Source organism: Podarcis raffonei, chromosome 13 (assembly GCF_027172205.1).
Source record: "Podarcis raffonei isolate rPodRaf1 chromosome 13, rPodRaf1.pri, whole genome shotgun sequence".
Lineage (NCBI taxonomy): Eukaryota > Metazoa > Chordata > Lepidosauria > Squamata > Lacertidae > Podarcis > Podarcis raffonei.
Window position 1 is genome coordinate 17,851,230 of NC_070614.1, and position 18,821 is coordinate 17,870,050.

General features: G+C 47.9%; 3 protein-coding genes across 6 annotated transcripts in view; 1 reads left to right on the forward strand and 2 right to left on the reverse strand.

Moving 5' to 3' along the window:
- The first annotated feature begins 547 nt into the window (after window positions 1–547).
- Window positions 548–18,190, forward strand: GARIN5A (golgi associated RAB2 interactor 5A). Of its 2 annotated transcripts, none has more exons than XM_053362780.1 (5): window positions 548–683; window positions 13,239–13,381; window positions 14,395–14,579; window positions 16,828–17,068; window positions 17,955–18,190. In XM_053362780.1, the coding sequence occupies exons 2-4, from the start codon at window positions 13,298–13,300 to the stop codon at window positions 17,063–17,065; spliced, it is 507 nt and encodes a 168-aa protein (XP_053218755.1). In that variant the 5' UTR covers window positions 548–683; window positions 13,239–13,297; the 3' UTR covers window positions 17,066–17,068; window positions 17,955–18,190. The 2 variants fall into 2 exon arrangements, with proteins under 2 accessions (XP_053218755.1, XP_053218756.1); XM_053362781.1 differs by lacking the exon at window positions 548–683 and adding an exon at window positions 10,976–11,060.
- On the reverse strand, window positions 3,031–10,983 carry EMC10 (ER membrane protein complex subunit 10). 2 transcript variants are annotated; one of them, XM_053362773.1, is made up of 8 exons: window positions 10,801–10,983; window positions 9,192–9,258; window positions 7,468–7,580; window positions 6,544–6,648; window positions 5,388–5,569; window positions 4,456–4,549; window positions 4,171–4,260; window positions 3,056–3,158 (listed from the first exon to the last, which is right to left on the reverse strand). In XM_053362773.1, the coding sequence occupies exons 1-7, from the start codon at window positions 10,936–10,938 to the stop codon at window positions 4,177–4,179; spliced, it is 783 nt and encodes a 260-aa protein (XP_053218748.1). In that variant the 5' UTR covers window positions 10,939–10,983; the 3' UTR covers window positions 3,056–3,158; window positions 4,171–4,176. The 2 variants fall into 2 exon arrangements, with proteins under 2 accessions (XP_053218747.1, XP_053218748.1); XM_053362772.1 differs by lacking the exon at window positions 4,171–4,260 and having other exon boundaries at window positions 3,031–3,158.
- Window positions 18,191–18,355: 165 nt separating the features above from the next.
- MYBPC2 (myosin binding protein C2) overlaps window positions 18,356–18,821 on the reverse strand; it is a 66,562-nt gene continuing 66,096 nt past the window's right edge. For both annotated transcript variants that reach the window (XM_053362757.1, XM_053362756.1), the window contains exon 30: window positions 18,356–18,583. The gene's annotated coding sequence lies outside the window, so the exon portion shown is untranslated. The remainder of the gene's footprint in view (window positions 18,584–18,821) is intronic.

An 18,821-nucleotide genomic window follows, 5' to 3' on the forward strand; every position in this document is an offset into this window, starting at 1 on the left:
CAGCAACATCAGCTGAAACCTCAAGTATCCAAAAGTTTTTTGAAAAACCCCTCAAGTAAAACTCCCTGCACAGCATTCACTTCCTTGCATAGGGGCATTTTAATCACCCCCTTGGCTTCCATCCAACTCACCAGTTCCCACAACTGCCCCAGTGAACCGTCTTGGAAGCAGAATTATACAATACAAGCAAAAGTGCAGTCCTTCAGTTTATTCCAGGCAGACTGTTGGGGTAAGATACTAGCTGTGTGCAGGCTCATAGCCTACTCGCCGTATTAAACAGACATGGGGCCTTGGCTTGACTCCTAATTCAAGCCCAATATGTTTCACGGACTCTCCTTCACACAGCTCAAAGCTCTCATCCCCACCAGTTCCACATTCAGTCACACGATCCTCCTGTTTGCAAGAGTTCTGGGTCCAAGCTCCACAATTAGGCCACCCCCCACCCTAGGAAGCCAAATACCTTCTGCATTTGCCTTCCTGTGCATCCCACATTCTAGAACTCCTCCCCACTCCTGAGTTCTGTTCCTTTGTTGTTGCTGCGGCAACACAGGGACAGGAAGCTACAGGAAGCCCAGCTGGGCCACAAGAGTGACCCACAATCGTGAGGGACGCAGCATGGAAGAACACCGGCCAGGACCACCACAACGGGGGATCCATGCGTTCTGGGTTCTGGGTCGTAACAGGTAGGCAGGACAGTCTCGGCCAACGCTCATATATGGTTCACGGTAGTTGCTAAGAACTGGGAGTGGCTCATTTTGCCCAACAAGCAACAGGGACTTACTGTGTGCCTGTCTTACCTGTCACATCCTCCCCCCCTTAACTACTACAAGGCAACTAACCTGGAATATTTGGAACTATCTGGCAATGGTGCAGAAAGGCCCTGCTCTCTGCTTTGCCTTAGTTGGTTGTAGCTTCAGGGAAGCTGTTACTGCTATCTTGGCCCATAGCTCTTCACCTTTTTTGTGGGTGCACATTCCTCACATAAGGGACCGGGGCATTCAAAGTGTTCCAAGGAAGCAGCACTTCACATTCCACCCACAAAATCTAGCATGACTCAATGGAGGAGGAGACAAAATTCCTGATTAAACAAGCACACCAGCTCCACTCAAAGCCAGACATCAAGTCTGCAAGTTTCTCCAAGATGTTCCATCCATCTAGCTGAATGTTCTGCCTACTAAGTGTTTGACAAGAGCCTATTAGGAATGGGTTATTGACCTTATAGGCCAGCCTGGGGAGCTAAAGGGTGAAGGCAACATTGCATAGCTGATTTGTTCCCCTGCTCATAAAGAGACAGGCTGCCTTCTTACAGAGGCCGGTTTAACCAGCCAAGGTTGACGCTGCTGCCAAAGCGAATGAAGTGTTTCCCACCGGCCACTTGCCAAAGCCAGGCTCAGTGAAGCAGCGGCACAAGTCCCATGGTAGAAATGAGCCCATTCACATGGATGGGAAGGTAAACTCCCAGAGCCACTTTTTGAAAAGAAACTACTGACTCTTCTGCTGGACACTTCCTGCCCTTGCCTGCAACAAACAGCATCCGAGATTCAATTGGGATTTAAGCCCAGCGAGAGCAGTTCCCATCTCTGCCCCTGACCTCTAGGACAGTTTTTCCAACTGGGATACACAAGTGGGCCTCAGTGGAACAGCCTGCCCAATACTTCCTCCTTGCCTGCCCTGCTCTCTAGCCCTGCCAAAGCCTTTTGGATGAACTAATGCCAGCAAGAGTCACTCCTTACGTACTGAGCAAAGATAGCCAGCAGAGAGACGTTTGGAGGCAGGGAGGCTCCCCCCTTCTCAAGAGAAAGGGCCGGGAGTGTTAAAGGAAATTAAAAAGTGAGATAGAAAGGTATTATTGATAAAATAATAATAACCACCACCAACCTGGAAGAGAAAGGGAAGAGGATTACAGGGGCTGCCATAGGAGGAAGTGAATGTAAATGGACCAGAGAGGATGGATGAAAGAAACGGGCAAGGTTGTTTTCTTAGGAAGCGAAAGCAGAAGCTACAGGTGATGGCTAAAAATTACTTCAAGAGGCACATAGAAAGGGGAAAATAGCAAAGACTACGCTTCTCTAATTAGAGCACTTGAGTGAGCAAATTCTGCCTAAAATGTGGAAGCTGCATCGCAAAACTCCCAGAGCGAATGCCTGTGCTTGGCTTGAGAAAAGCTTAATTATGAAACTCCTTGCCACAAGGAAACCACTATGGCAAATAATCTATAGCAAATTCAATGGATTAGATACCAGCATGATGCTGGTCGTTGCCAGTTTATGCCCAACTCTGCCTCCACCTGCCTCCATTTTGTGACTGGCTGTGCCCTGCACCACCAGTTTGTGGCTGACAATCCCAGTAATCTTTAGCCATCTCAGGCAGGTCTGCATGGAAAGTTTGAGAATCCTTGCTCTAGAAAATGCACAGAAGCGGATGGCTTGAACCCACATCTTTCTTTGTCAGGATAGGAATTGGCAAAAACACACTCGGTTCCATAGATAGAGCTGTGGCACCTGGTAACTGGGTTATTTTGAGCATGCTGTCGGTTGTTCCTTTTGTTATCAGTATTATCAGGAGAGCCAGCTGTAACTTATTGATTCCACCTATACATCTCTTCCCTGTACTACTGTTTTCAGCCTCATCTCCTCTGCTAGTAACAAAGGCATCCTACAAATATCTTCTACAATCTTTTTTTTTTTAACCCAGCAAGTCCCTAGTCCTCATGTTTTCAGGGATACAACAGTCTAGAATTGTGGACAGTTTCAGCTGCAGGGCTTGGTCAGATAACCATTTCCTGTTCTGAATCCGGAAGGCAAAATTTGAGTCACTCAGACATAAATATTAGGGTGCCCAGGGACACAGTAGTGTAGTTACTTCGGAGCGAATCTACCTGGGTTGACAGGAGGGCAAACTGGCATTTTCCCTCAAACTCCAGCAGCATTTATTTTACGATCGATCCTGGCCCTGCTCCCCCACAAATCAAAACTAGAGAGATGCCATTTTCCTCCAATAATATTTATTTACACGATGTCTTCCCGCAACGTAGGAAAGGCAGGTTCCCTTCACCGCCCCCCTCCCCCGGCACTGCCTCCATTGCCCCCTCCTTGTCCCCCTGCGTCAGGTGCTCCAGACATCATGAGGAACAGGACAATGGGGATGATGTACATCCACTGTGGGAGAAAGAGAAAGAGGTTACAGCTGAAAAGAGGCTCTCCCTCCTGGGCAATGCACCTGCCCCTTCCCTGAATTCTCCTCCTGGGCAATGGCAACAAGTGCCGCCACCACCCTCAAGGTCTGACCCACCCCCATCAGCCACTTCGCCTCCGGAAGAGGGTTCACTTGAAAACCAAAACGCCATTCACGCAGGCACGGCCCCTTTTTCCAAATCCCAATCACAAGATTCCCGCCACCAGGGATTAAAAATGGTTAAGTCTCCGTGACAGCCAGTGGAAAGGGGGTTGTGCCCATGAAGAAGGAAGGACCTTCCACCGGGAAAGGGAATTTTGATTCTGCCATGCTTTGGTGGGGTGCAGGGGAGCGAGAGCCTGGCAGGACGAAACGGAAAAGGACACAGAGGAAGGGCTAGACTCCCGTTTCCATAAAATGAGCCTTGCTTTCCTTTCACAAAGAGTTAGCTATCCAACCAGGGGGCAGAGGAGGCGAGTTTCTTGACTCAAGCAGGGCAAGTAGTAGGTAAATGAAATCAAAACAAAACGTGGCAACAAGCTTTTGAAGGCTTTGGCTGTTCTTGGAAAGTACTGTACCAGGGACTAGAAAACAGAACACCAGCCCACTGAGTCAATCGATCCACAGGTGATGAATGGGGGAAGATGCATCTATCTACCTTAAGCACCCTCCACCTTGATAGACAGCAGTGGGGTGGGAAACCCAGGGTCCTCCTGATGTTACTCCTATAACTCCCATCACCCCAGACCATGCTGCCTGGGGCTGACAGGGGTTGGAGTCCTTCACCTGGAGGGCCAAAGCTTTCTCATCTGTGATACAGAGGTTGTGAGACAGAAAGAGGCTTACAGGAAAGGCTTTTTTTGTGGGGGGGGGGAGGGTGTCCTTTCAGGGAGATATTGACGGCGGTGTGGGAGGGAGGGAGAAAGGGGAGCACCGAAAAGTATTGAAGGTGTGCAGGAGGAAGATGGAAGCAAGATGAGCTGAGTGTGGCTTTACTTTTGCTCAGGGCTGTCGTCCTGGCTCCCGAGGGGCCGTTGCAGAGCTGGTTGCTAGGAGAAGCACTGCCCCGCCCAGAATTAAATGCCACTGCAGGGATTGGGGAGAACAGATATCAGAGTAGGGAGCAGGGATCGCCCTCCACCCTCACCCAAGAGCAGTGCTTTGACCAGATTCAGAGTCAAGCCAGCAGTCGGACTCCTGAACTTATTCTGTATTTTTGTATGGAGGGGAGAAGAAGAGAAGGGAGGAGCTGGGCAGCTGCTCTTCCCCACCCCCACTTACATATTTGGCAAAGAACGATTTCTGCTCCTGCGGATTCTTGGCTTTCTGAGCCTGCTCTTGTTCCATGCGTTCAATAAACGCTGCCGTCTCAGGGCTGGGGAAGAAAGCAAAAGGCTGTCAGTGGCAAAAAAGAAGAAGTCAAAGCCAGAAAAGAGAGGGGGGGGGAGGGAGGTGCAAATCCTCATGCTGCTGCTAAAAATAAATGGATTTTTATTACAACATGTGATATGACCAACACATTTCAATACAGTGGTACCTTGGTTTACAATCATATTCCATTCCGGAGGTCCAGTTGTAAACCAAAACAGGTTGTAACCCAAGGCACGCTTTCGCCAATGGGGCCTCAAAAAAAAAGGGGTTGTAATCCAAAAAGTCCCATGGACTGCAAGAAGATCAAACCTCTCCATTCTTAAGGAAATCAGCCCTGAGTGCTCACTGGAAGGACACATTCTGAAGCTGAGGCTCCAATACTTTGGCCACCTCATGAGAAGAGAAGACTCCCTGGAAAAGACCCTGATGTTGGGAAAGATGGAGGGCACAAGGAGAAGGGGACGACAGAGGACGAGATGGTTGGACAGTGTTCTCGAAGCTACCAGCATGAAATTGACCAAACTGCAGGAGGCAGTGGAAGACAGGAGTGCCTGGCGTGCTCTGGTCCATGGGGTCATGAAGAGTTGGACACGACTAAACAACAACAATCCAAAATGGTTGCAAACCAAGGCACCACTGTACAGTTTTCTCCATGGACCAAGTAATAATATTAATAATACACAAAGCAATGTTCTGCAGTCCCTCCCCTCATTTATACAAGACATCTAAGCAAGTGTTCATCACCACATCTTGTGGCAGTGAGTTCCATGCATTCGTTACCTACTTCGCTGCCTACCAGAACCCCTGCTGCCAGCCCTGCCTAACTGCACACAGAGACTCACACAGCTGCTGGTATGGGCTGCTGGAGGAGGACGGTGGTATTGAAGAGCTCCAGGTCCACATCTTCCACCTCAGCCCCATGGCAGGAACTGGGCATGGTGACAATGGAGAGACCAATGATGTTGCCAGCGACATCTGTGTGAACAGTCAGCCTGTCTGACAGATGAGACTCCACCATGGAGCACTGCAAAGAAGGGGAAGACAGACAGAAGTTGTTGACCATCTTACCCTTTTCTCCAACGCAAACAAGCAATGGGACGCAAGCTGGCCTTCCTCGGCTCAGCTAATAAACCACCGGTGGTGAGTAAATGGAGCCCACAGCAGGCAATGCTCTGTCCAGAGACAGACTCATTTTGAACTTGGCCACTGTCTTCCGACGTTCTGCCAGTTTCTTAAGATTAGAGGATAATGATGATCAAACCCCAAGTGCATGTGGAAGTTGGGTTCTTGGTAGCTGTGCCAACAAGGAAGGAGTTCCTTTCTTCTGGAGCCGAATCAGCCCCCTAGCGCCTTTAGGAAGCATCACAGACAAGTTTCTAACTTAGGAACTAAGCCAATGTTTCCCCACATTTCTGGCTCTCTCTCTCTCTCAAACCCCCCAAAAAAGATACATGTATCCTCAACCACTTCCAAAGCTGTCATGTGCCTAGGCTAGATACTTATTTAGCAAGTTTTTAGACCGCTCTTCCTTAAAACAATTCCACGTAATACACAATGAAAACCAAGTACAGAAAACCTGTAAAACAGTAAGCTCATCTTCACATACAATAATTCAATGGGGCAAAGAGGGGCAGGCTATGCAACTCCACATCCAGTGTGGCCAAAGGCCTGAGCAAAAATGTTTTCTTGCCTGGCACCAAAAGCCCATCAGGGTTTGTGCCAGTGCAATCTGTGAAGGAAGGGGACTCCACAACTGAGTGTCAATATTGAGAATGCCCTCTCAAATGTTGCCTGCAGTGCTGCTAAGAAGTCACCTCTACCCGACTGTAAAGTCCAGGCAGGTGTATATGGGAGCAAGAAATCCACCCGTTTGTGGGTGTTCTGGCAAAGAGGTGATGTCGCTCCAAGATGCTGGGCAGAATTCAGCTTCTCCATCTGCACTCTCCACATGCAGAAAAATAGGACCCCTGCCCAGGGTTCCCCATGAATGGCACTCACCGCTCGGATGAAAGAGGTAACGTATTCAACTCCAGCCTCCTCCATGCTGCCTAGGGGCCGTCGTGGGATCCGCACACGGTACATCCCACCCTCTGTTGCCACTTCCTGGGGTTTGTGGAGAAGAGACGCATAAGTAGAAAGGAGGCACAAGGCGCCCAACTCCCCCAAACCCCACCCCAGCTAAAGGAACCATATCCAAGGCTGCACAATCAAAACTCAATGGTAATGGAATACATTTGATTAGTTTTGCATGGCTTATTTTGCTTTCAGATAGCAATTTGGAGCCTTTAAAAACATATAGAAGGAAATAATAGAAAGGTGAAGTATTTACAAACTTCTACCAGGAGAGACAGAAATTTGCTCCTTTAAAAAAAAAAAAGGTCCTTGAGATGCTACAATTCTGTTTCAGAGGCACAGCCACCATAAAAAATGTAGCATAAACACCAACAACTGGGAAACACTGGCCTGCAAGCGCTCCAATTGGAAAACAGCCTTTACCAAGGTGTCATGGGCTTTGAAGACGCTCGAACTCAGGATGAAAGGGAGAAACACGCTAAGATGAAGGCATGCTTGGCAAACCCTCACCGTGATCAACTCCCGCCCAGAAACCCATTGTGGAAGGATGTGTGGATCCAGAATTGGCCTCCACAGTCACTTACAGACTCACTGTTAAAACTGTTTTTATGGAAGACAATCTTACTTGGCTACGAGCGATCGTCAAAGAAGAAGACACACTATCCTGCTGGTAGCTGGCAGGTGCATGGCACACAACACACACTCCAAGTGCAGCATCACCAAAGTCCCCCTTCCATCCATGACTCACCCTCACTAGAAGAAAGTCGCCCTCTTTCAAAGTGCCCCTTAGCTAACTGAGACTGCTTCTCCTGGTGAAGGCAAGGCTTCTCCTCTTCCACCCACACTCACCCTGAGTTTGTTGCGCTCTTCCTCAGACAACTGCTTCTGGCTTAGTGAGAGGCTGGAGTCAGGGCCCACACTCCAGAAGAGGGTGCCCCGCTTTTTGAACCGGATGCTGTCATCTGAAAGAGAAAGAAAATCCCACAGGGCCCTGGATCACGGTCAAACTCCAGTAGGACGAATCCCATGCCTCTTTCTGTATATACCTCCTGACCAGCAAGGCCCAAATCTGGAGATCCCAAGAGTCTTAGTTCCAACTTGACCTCCCATCAGAAATCCACTGGTGCGACACATCTCTGTCCCTTTTCTCACCAGCATGTCGGAGGTGGAATGCACACAACAATCAAGCCAAGCCCATCTAGACCCCAGTGTAGCACAAAAAGAGAACAGGTGCGCGCAGAAGAGTTTACATAGGCAGTGACTGTTGAAGACTGAAACAAGAAATTGCTTGGTGGATTTTAAAATACGTATTTTTAAGAAACTTCTATTTTTGGAAGACAAACTTAGTCAAAAATTCTTGGGCGAAAGTAGGCACGTGAATGTGCTGGACAGCTGCAGATGGACTTTTCTTTAATCCTTCCTCAATGCAGCAGTTGCCCCAACTGAGGGTAGGGGTGCTTCACTTCACCTTTCCCAGGAACTGGGAACAGAATAGAGGAGACAGGGCTTCCCCTCCTCTCAGCTAGTCTGGGAAACTTACAGTGCTTTTGAGTGACAGTACTGCTGGGGGAAATGGAATGGACGAGGGCCAGGGTTTTGCAAGAGTGCATGGAAGAGGAAAGTTATGATTTATGCTTTCATGGACTAGAGCCCACATTCTGGGGAAGGCCTTCTCAAGCCTCACTCGTCATACCCAAAGCAAAATCCATCTACAAAGTAATCTCTTCCTCTTCTGCTTCACATACAACATTAAGGGTGACTTACACCCCACATCACCTGTGGCAGGAGATAAAATCCAAGCTTGTATCTGGGAGGGGCACAACAGCAGCAGTAGCAGCAGCAGCAATGTGGGGTGCTTCATTTTTTAATGGATTTCCCCCCCCTGTTTCATAAGTTCATTAGTAATAGTGAACTGATGCCAACTGCAAATGCATCAGGCAAGCCTGGCAGTTTCAAAACTGTTAGCTATGCTTACAAGTAAAATAAGCATACTAAATCAAAACACTTTCTGGGATATCAGATTTTTCCCCAAAGTAAACTGAAAATTCCCCAATGCATATTACCACATGCAAATTAGGGAAAATCTCCCGAAAACCCACATTAATGAACAACATGCACCCTTCCTGAACCCAGTAGGGCCATCAGACCAGGAATCTCATAATAATTCTGCAATGCAAAGCACCCATTATCACAAAATATCCAAGGTGAGTCACATGCATACAACTGCACACAAATGAAAAGATCCCCGCATGTATAAATTTATGAACACATGGAACGGACTCCCTCAGGTTGTTGTAGACTCTCCTTCATCAGAGGTTTTTAAGCAGAGGTTGGATGGTCATCTGTCATGGATGCTTTAGTTGAGATTCCTGCATTGCAGGGGGTTGGGCTAGATGACCCCTGGGATCCCCTCCAACTCTACAATTCTATGATTATACAATATAGACATTCAGCTGAGCGTGTGTAGGTTGTGGATGAGCCTGATGCCATGAACCTTCACTCACCCTGGGTATGTTGCCTAATCAGGCTTCACTTCACAAACCCTTGGGTCCATTCATACCCCATCAACTCACCCAACTCAAATGAATGCTCCAGCTGCAGGTTCAGTCCACAGGCCTCAGTGTCACGGGCCTCACCTGGCTGGAAGGAACAAAGGTAGATCAGAGAGTGATTCTGATATTCTTTTGGCTTCTGTTCCCATCCTCTGCTGTACCCCTGTTCTTTCCCATTTCCGACATGTATAACTATTTAACAGGCCTGGCACCTACTTTCTTAAAGAGCACACTGTTGATTGCCATGAAGCAAATACAACAAAGCTTCTCTATGCCAGTATACACAGCATGTCTTGCTTGGGAACAGACTCTCATAGATTTGGTGGCATACACTGATTACAAAATACTGATACTTTCATTCTGGGTGAAAACAATGGGCAATGCCAGAAAATGTAGATTTATGACATGTAAATACAACAAAATATTATAGTACCTAAAAGACTAACTGATTCGGACAAACTTTTTTAGACTAGAGCTCACTTCAGATGCATAAAATACCACTTGAGACGTTATAGTGTGTATGCAACAGGTTTTCCACCCATTTTAAGTGACCTGCAACAAGTATGACACAGACTTTATTAGGTAAAAGTTGTGCTAAGTGCAAAGAAAAACACCTCTCTAGCCCCACAGCAGCCAGTTCAAGTCACTGGAAATTCACCTGTCCCAACTTGGTGATGCCAACCACACCCTGTGGAACTCATGCTGGAGCAGTTGCCTCATTTCTAAGCAGGAGCTCATTACGTCTGAAGAGGTGAAAGTGAACAAGAGAGGCTGTTTTCCCTCTCTTATAACACTCGAATCAGACACCCAAGTTTCTCAAGCCTTCCAAGGAAGATGAATGCTAGGACTTTCAGGACGGGCAAAACAATGTACTTCCTCAGAAAGAAGAAAGCTAAAAGCTCTGGAACTCACTGCCACAAGACACTGCAACAGTCACAACCTGGAACAGATACAAACGTGGGGTGGGGCTAGACAAATTCATGGGAGTTAAGGCTACTAGTCATTGTGGCTCTATGCTACCTCCAGAATCTGTCTGTACAGTGGTACCTCGGGTTAAGTACTTAATTTGTTCCAGAGGTCCGTTCTTAACCTGAAACTGTTCTTAACCTGAAGCACCACTTAAGCTAATGGGGCCTCCCGCTGCTGCCCCGCCGCCAGAGCACGATTTCTATTCTCATCCTGAAGCAAAGTTCTTAACCCAAGGTACTATTTCTGGGTTAGCGGAGTCTGTAACCTGAAGCGTATGTAACCTGAAGCATATGTAACCCGAGGTACCACTGTATATACGCTATACACTGTAAAGCACCCCATGCTTTACAATGGGAACTGTAGTTTAAGGGTCTGTCAGTTAAGAAAACTACAGTTCCCAGAATTCTTTGGGGTGCGTGGAGGGGAAACGTGATTAAGCGTACCTGGTGCGTACGCAGCTCTGAGAGGGCCGCTGCCCCTGTGTCCTGCCTATGAGGCTTCTCAAGGGCCCCTGGCTGGCCGCCGTACGAAGCCAAACGCAGGACTAAGCAGGCTTCTCCTCTGACCCGGCAGACGCTCTTGAATACTAATAAGCCTCCCGGCAGCCAATCCCCGCTCGGTCCTCATTGCATATTAATTACCCACCCCTCAGGAGACTCACTCTGAGGCCCGACTCCCCCCGGCAGCTCCCGGCTCCGGCGGCCCGGGCGAGGAACGGCGACGACACCAGGAGGAGGAGGGCGAGGAAAACCGGGAGGGAGCGGCTGGAAGGCCTTCCAGCGGCCCCCACGGCGGCCATTGCTCCCGTTTCCCCCTGTCACTTGACGGAGCGGGCCGCAAGGCACTATGGGAGGAGGAGCAGGCGTGGGTTAACCGAGGCGTCTCGGCGAGGCGAAACGAGCCAATCGGAGGCCGCCGAAGGTTTGGCTCGCACGCGCGTGCGCAGCGGCTGGACCTCCTCCCCTGAATGCTACCCGGTTTTAAAAAAAGGCGGGAAGCTTACTGGGTGGATGCAGAGCAGGTGGCGGCGGAGGGGAATCAGTCGCCTCAGAATGAATGTGCACTAGTTAGGCTGCGATCCTATTGACTTGAAGCCAGTGCCGGATTTCCGTATAAGCTAAACAAGCTATAGCTTAGGGCCCCACTCTCTTGGGGCAGCCCCCCCAAAAAATTAAGAAAAAAAAAGATGTACATTTCCAAAATATAAGATAAAAAACTAAATAAAATAAAACCTACATACAGCAACAGTGTTTTGTGATGTAAGTCATGGGCCCTGCCTGCTCCCTAAAATATCACTGGTTTGCTCATTTCTAGATATAGGGTGTCTACATTCTGCATGTGCAAATGGCTTTAGATACCTATTGGGTCCATAAATTACCATATAGCATATATTCAACACACAAAAACAGTGACTATTTGTTGTTGACAAAGGACAGCTGGACATATAAAGGGCCCCATAACCTTCAGTAGCTTAGGGCCTCCTCAAACCTAAATCAGGCCCTGCTTGAAGCAAATTCTTTTTTGGGGGGAGAAGAAAGAACAAAAGGGGGTTTTGTGCATCAACACGCTGCCTCCTCTACTGCCTTGCAGAACCATGAGCTCTTTATTACCCTCCGAATTTTTATTTTTATTTTGCCCAACATTAGCCACTGATGATTGGGGAACAGTCTGTGGTTTCCACAATGGCTCGTCAAGCAGATGAAAATCAAGACAGAAGGGGTTGCTGTCTGTATTTCTGTTGCTTCTGTCTTTGCTCCATATGAATTTGGGCAATGCATAGCTGTCAACTTACAGATTTGAAAATAAGGGACCAGCAGCCTCGAATATAAGGGATCAGCAGCCAAAATAAGGGAGTTTTTGGACACAGGTATGTTTGACTTCTGAGTCCCTCCGAGCCAAAGGTAGAAAGCACAGCCAGCAGCCAAACAAAGCCTCAAGCGGTGGCTCCCACAGCGCAGCAACCCGGCAAAGGGGATGCAGCAAGGAAAACCACTGTCACCTCTCTGCTGGGAAGCGCTGAGCAAAGGTGAGTCCCCAGGCAACGCGGCCGATTTGATCGGCACAAGGCATGCAAGCTCCACCCCCCAGTCGTTCTTAGACTCCTTATTGGGTGAGCAACGCAGCCAAGCAACACAGTTGGAGCCTCCCTCCTCCCTGGCCGGCAGGCAGGGAGGGAGAGGATCTGCTTCCTTTGAAACCCGGGAAATTTACGGGACATCATCAATAAGGGACAGCAGTAGGACACAGCGCTGGGATAAGGGACTTTCCCACCAAAGAAGGGATGGTTGACAGCTATGGCAATGGCTGCATTTTTAGTGGTTTCAGAATCAGCTTTTCCACAAGTGTTCCTCCCTCCGCTTCTCAACATCGCGGTATCTCACCATATCGTGATGTTTGGTTGGTGATACATTGCAATGTTGAAAAGCTGACGTTGTTTCCCAATTGTCTTTTGTGACCAGAATAGGATTTCTCTCCCCCCCTTTTTTCCCTTTTCTGTAATTTTTATTAATTTTTCTGTTTCACATTTTAGAATATTCATTTAAACAACCTTAAAATATCAATGACTTCCCTTCTTCTCTTTCCATGGTTCATTTTGCATAGCATAAATCCCTGCATATTTTACATAAACTAAACCATTCAGTGTTCCATTATTACATCCATCAAAACTCATCTACACTGTTGAATTTATCTTAATGCTGCTAACGTTTTCACAGTTGTACACAATTCCCATATATTCAATAAACATTTTCCAATCTTCTTTAAACATATGTTCTTCTTGTTTTCTTATTCTATATGTTAAGTCTGCAAGCTGCGCAGTTTATTCCGTCAGTTTAAGCTACCATTCTTCTTTGATTGGGACCTTGCTCGTTTTCCATTTTTGGGCTAACAAAACACGGGCTGCAGTAGTAGCATACATAAATAACCTTTATTGACACCTGGGAATTTCCATCTGAATTATCCCCAACAAAAACGACTCTGGTTTCTGTTTTGTTTTTTGGAAAAGTACCTTTAAACATTTTAAACATTAAAATAAAACACCAGAATAGGATTTCTTGGCACTTTCAGACTTTTCCCATGTCCTCCTCCTTCTCCAAACAGGTTCTAGGCTGCAGTAGCCCGGACCGCTTTTGTGCCCACTGGATGTCCCAAGTTTTGGAATGGGAGACCTGCAGAGGTGCCTAGCTACCGGGGAATATGGCTTGCTGAAGGATTGTCCCCTGTTTGAAAGCAATTTCATGCAGGTGAGTTCGGTACTTGACTCACAGTGGAGGCTGCCCCATTAGAGCAAACTGCCCCAAGCAACCCAGGTCTGCCATCAGCCTAATACACCTGCCTGCCTTCATACTTAACAGCCAATGCAGTGCAAAGCGAACTAGTTGGTTCCGCCCAGTTTTGGCTTTCCTATTTTCCACCCCACCAAACACCACTGATATAACCCTGGCAAGCCCACTTGACTAAAACAAGCTTAGTCAGATGTGTTGCAGTTGGTTCATCAACTGATTCATCTTACATAAATATGTGTAGGATTGCAATACAGGCTGGGTGATGGCACTTTTCCTCTCCACAACATATTTTATGATCTTCTGGATTATAATGATTCTAAGTACATAAAATTCATAAACACATCATGTGGTTTTTAAAAAAAGTTACTCTGAGAATAAGATGGAGAAAAGAAGGTGTGTAATAATTATAATATGCAGCAGTAATAGATAATTTGAGGAAACCACGGAAGGGTGGAAGGGAAGTTGATTACCAAGGGAAAGAATATTTGAAAATGTTTGACTAATTGTCTTATATTTTTGGAGCTCATACCATCGCACACCCCATAGTCTCCTTTGACTGGACTTAACTGTCCAGGGGTGCTTTACCTTATTTTTGGAAAATTTAGAATTTTTTTTTTTTAAGCATCTGCATCACCCAGGAGATTGCAGCTGCAGAGATAAGAAAAGAAGATCCATTCTGTTGTCTGGAGAGGTCACTTCCTAGTTCACACAGAAAAATGTTGCACCTCCCAACAATTTTGCGCCCAGGGCAACCGTCCCTATGTTCCCCCCCTCCCCATACACATTACACCACTGGGTTTCCTCGCCTGTGTTTTAACTGGTACTAAGTGCTTGGGGAATTCCCTGAAGTTTGGGAGGACCAGATGTCTCTTTTCCTTGCTTTTAATAGTCCTGATGTGAATGCCGCCCCAAGATGTTCTTTAGCGACAGTTGCTGTGAATGCGTGAGAAAGGGAGTCTCTCTCTTCCCAGGTTACCAAGACAGGAGACATAGCCAACAGGGTCACTGTGGGCATTGCTGCCACCAGCCCAAGCCTGGAGCTGCCAGATCTCATGTTGCTGGCCCGACCCGGCTCCTGCTTAACAGGGCAGTACCAGTGCGAGTGTCCCAATCCTGAAGCATCGCCAGGCCCCGACGATGAGCTGCAGCTCTTTGGGTAAGTCCATTTCTCAGCAGCCACAGCACTTACCACCCAGTCCTGGAGCATCCCTGCAACTCGGAGGTAAGTCCCAAAGGTTCCAGTGGGTCTTGCTTTTAAGGCAGTGTATTCTGTTTTCAGGCCTGTGTTCCTAGGGTTGCCGCCTTAAATCATGGTGTAGGAGAAGGTCTGGAATCTCGAGGCTGCCTGGAAGTTCTGCTTCCAGATTGTGTAATCTTACCCGCTTAACATAGACCATGAATGGGGAACCTGTGGGAGGGGTGTTTTCTTAATAATGTATTATAGAAGGTGGTTGTTTTACTGATGGTTTGCAATTGTTCCACTGGTGGTTTGCTAATTATTTTATACAATTTATGTTGCGATCGTGATCTTCCATTATGTCATTGTTATTTGTTGTTTGTAAGCTGCTTTGTTAACTCACGCTGGTGAAAAGTGGCATAGAAACCTAAATGAAGTTAATTGGGCCAGAGGGAACCTTATTGGCTACCCAGACATAGAATCTAAAAAACCCTGCAGACCGGAGGTTCCTCACGACTGAGGTAGATGGATCAATGGTACATAGCAGCTTCAGAGGACTTGGGGTACAGGTGGCAAAGAAAGATGACATTTCTGGGCCTTCTCAGAAGGCCCTATGGATAAAGACAGTCTCTTAACAATTTTCATCTGCTTGACCAGCTTGTATTTTCTCCAAATCCTGCCTTAGCCTTGCTATCTTTGGACATAGACCTAAACTCCACCCTGCACCACAGAGAACTGCAATCATACCTTGGAAGTCAAATGGAATCCATTCCGGAAGTTCGTTTGACTTCCAAAAGGTTTGGAAACCAAAGCGCGGCTTCTGACTTGCAGCCAATCAGAAGTCGTCGAAGCCCCATCAGACGTTCAGCTTCCAGAAAAAAGGGACAGTCAGTTCCAGGTTTGCAGCGTTCAGGAGCCAAAATGTTCGAGAACTAAGCTGTTCAAAAAGCGAGGCACAACTATACTAGGCTTCTTACTGACCACAGCACCATAAGCGATAGCTGAGCAACGGAAGATCCAGACTGAAATACCCCTGAATATACGGGAGAATAATATCTGGGATACAGCGATGCCCAAGTGTCTCACCAGACGCAGGAGGGCAGTTAAAGGCATCACGAATAGAGACACCTTCCAAGACATAGGGGCCCCTTTCCTTAACTACGTTAATGACCCAAATCAAGACCTTGTTATACCAACCGCTCAAGACTCTCAGTGGAGAGGTTACGTTTGAATGTTGAATGTGTAAGTGTATGTCTAAAGACAATGGATACAACAAGCACCCTTAGATGTAATAATAATAATAATAATTTATTTATATCCCGCCCTCCCCAGCCAAAGCTGGGCTCAGAGCGGCTAAACAACAATAAAAGTAACACAGAATTCTAAAATCAATTCATTCTAAAATCAATTCAAAATCAAATTAATGGCAACCATTGGGCTAGAGATCTATGAGGATTACCAAAGGAGGGGGTCAGCCTGTGCCTTGGCCAAAGGCCTGGTGGAACAGCTCTGTCTTGCAGGCCCTGCAGAAAGATGTCAAGTCCCGCAGGGCCCTAGTCTCTTGTGACAGAGCGTTCCACCAGATCGGGGCCACAGCCAAAAAAGCCCTGGCTCTGGTTGAGGCCAGCCTAACCTCTGTGTGGCCCGGGACCTCCAAGATGTTTTTGTTTGAAGATCGTAAGGTCTTCCATGGGACATACCAGGAGAGGCGGTCCCGTAGGTACGAGGGTCCTAGGCCGTATAGGGCTTTAAAGGTTAAAATCAGCACCTTAAACCTGATCCTGCTCCACTGGGAGCTAGTGCAACTGGTATAGCACCGGGTGAATGTGATCCCGCGGCGAAGACCCCGTAAGGAGTCTCACCGCGGCATTCTGCACCTGCTGCAGTTTCTGGGTCCGGAGCTGCCACACTGATGTGAGAGTGGCCATTTTGTGCCACAGGAGATTAAGCGCAGTAGATTCATAATCTGGTGAAGCTGCTTCACGTCTCCGCTCTTCCACATGCAGCTGCTGGGTGACCTTGGGCCAGTCACACTTCTCTGAAGTCTCTCAGCCCCACTCACCTCACAGAGTGTTTGTTGTGAGGGAGGAAGGGAAAGGAAAGGAGAGTGTTAGCCGCTTTGAGACTCCTTTGGGTAGTGATAAAGCGGGATATCAAATCCAAACTCTTCTCCTCTTCTTCTCCTTCTACCTTCCCCTGATGAGCACACTTCTTTCTCCTCCGCCAGGCTTCTGCCCTTGAAGTTTGTCCGGATCTACATCCACGACGAGACGCGATACCAGCTCAAAATCCGCCTGGCCAACGGCCGCACCTTTTACCTGCAACTTCTGGCACACCCCCTCAAACAAGAGCATGTCTTTGGGCAGTGGGTACGGCTGCTCTACCGCTTGCGCTTCCACCAATCTGACGCTCCAGTCGCTTACGAGCAAGTGAACCAGCAGAGCCGGAGGCCCAGCAGACAATAGCAGGTGAGTCTTGGCTCACTTCCCAAAGAAGCCAACCGATCCCTGGGTCCCGATTCACCAGGTGCACCAAAGAACGAGGAAGCATCCAGATTCCTGGGGATGATGGTACATCAGGGGAGAGAGCAGAGGAGAGCAGTGGCTGCTCCTTTGGGCAGAAGGTGGCATGTGTGCAGAAAGTCAATAATAATAATAATAATATCCCACTTATCTGACTGGGTTGCCCCAGCCACTCTGGACAGCTTTCAACATATATAAAATATAATAAAACACTAAACATTTAAAAAAAACAACTTTCCCATATAGGACTGCCTTCAGATGTCTTCTAAAGGTTGGTTGGATAGTTACTTATCTCCTTGGCTTGGAGGGTCGCATAGCTCCATGCCCTCCAACATTTCTCCAATGAAAATAGGGACATCCTACGGTAAAGCGGGACATTCCAGGATCAAATCAGAAACTGGGACGGTTTCTGTAAATCTGGGGTTGTCCCTGGAAAATGGGGGCACTTGGAGGGTCTGGGAGTGGCTATGTTCACATCCGCACCTGGCATTTAAAGCACTCCTATACCACTTCCCCCAAGGAATCCTGGGAACTGTAGTTTGTTAAGGATGCTGGGAGTGATTAGAAGACCCTTCACAGTTACAATTCCCAGCACCACTCTGGGAACCAGTTGTGACCACTCTGGAGAACCAGTTGATGAAGCTTCCAAGTTCTGAGGCCCAGCAAACCATAGGCCTTGGCCAGGCAGTCAACAAAGGATCGCTAGGCCTAAGAGTATTATAGTTTCTGGGGAATTTTGACTTCTCAAGTGCACTTTAGGATGTTCTCTATCGTTCGTCTGCCTCCTACATCTGTCTCCCCCCCCTCTGTTTTCCTTTGTGCTTTGTATCAGGAGGAAAAGAAAGCGTGTTCTCCAGGTGAGGAAGAAGACAATGACTCTTGGGGAAACCAAGGATTTCTTTTATCTGTCCCCCGAAACTAATACAGAGGAAGGTCCCCCTCCCTGGCAGGCTGCCTGGCCCCGGACACCATTCCTCCTCACGTGAAGTCGTCGCAACGCGCCCAAGGAGGAGACCACACCCCCGTTTCTTCCCCCCTCACACACACAATAAAACCAGTGAACACAAATGCTGTCTACTCGGCTGATCTTTGGCCGTTCCATCCCCTCAGACCAGCCTCAAAACTCAATCATGGATCCCTTTCTTCAGCTGTGGCCTGCCAAACAATTTCAATCACTGTTCCCCTTTCTAAAACAACTCCCTGAAAACCAGAGGGACAAGCGACACACACAGGTTATCCCATCAAGGTCACTTTATTGACACAACAACGGACCAGACAGGCACACGGACAGATACAGGGGCGGGTTAGCTGGTCTGTGGTAGCTTCCTTCTATCCAAGCATGATATGTGTAGCTTCTTCAGTGGGGTGAGGAGGTGAAGTCGCCTCAATCCCCTTCCCCACTTAGCATCTGCACGAGGTGGGAAGGGACACCGTGGAGAAAAGAAGGGGGGTGATCGTAAGCTGTGTGGAAAGAGCAGAGCAGGAATTAACACCATTGGCTAGTGAGTAGGGCGAGGCAAACAGATTCATCCAAGTAAGCACACTCAAGCATCCCTCCTCCATTTTGTAAGCACGGCTTCTGTGCACGGTTCCTGCACATTCGGTCTTGCTTCGGACCACGAGGCTCTGTTCCTGCCAACCAGGTCCGACACGAAACATACACAGCTCTCTCCCTCTCCACCCCAGCCCAAATTCTAGT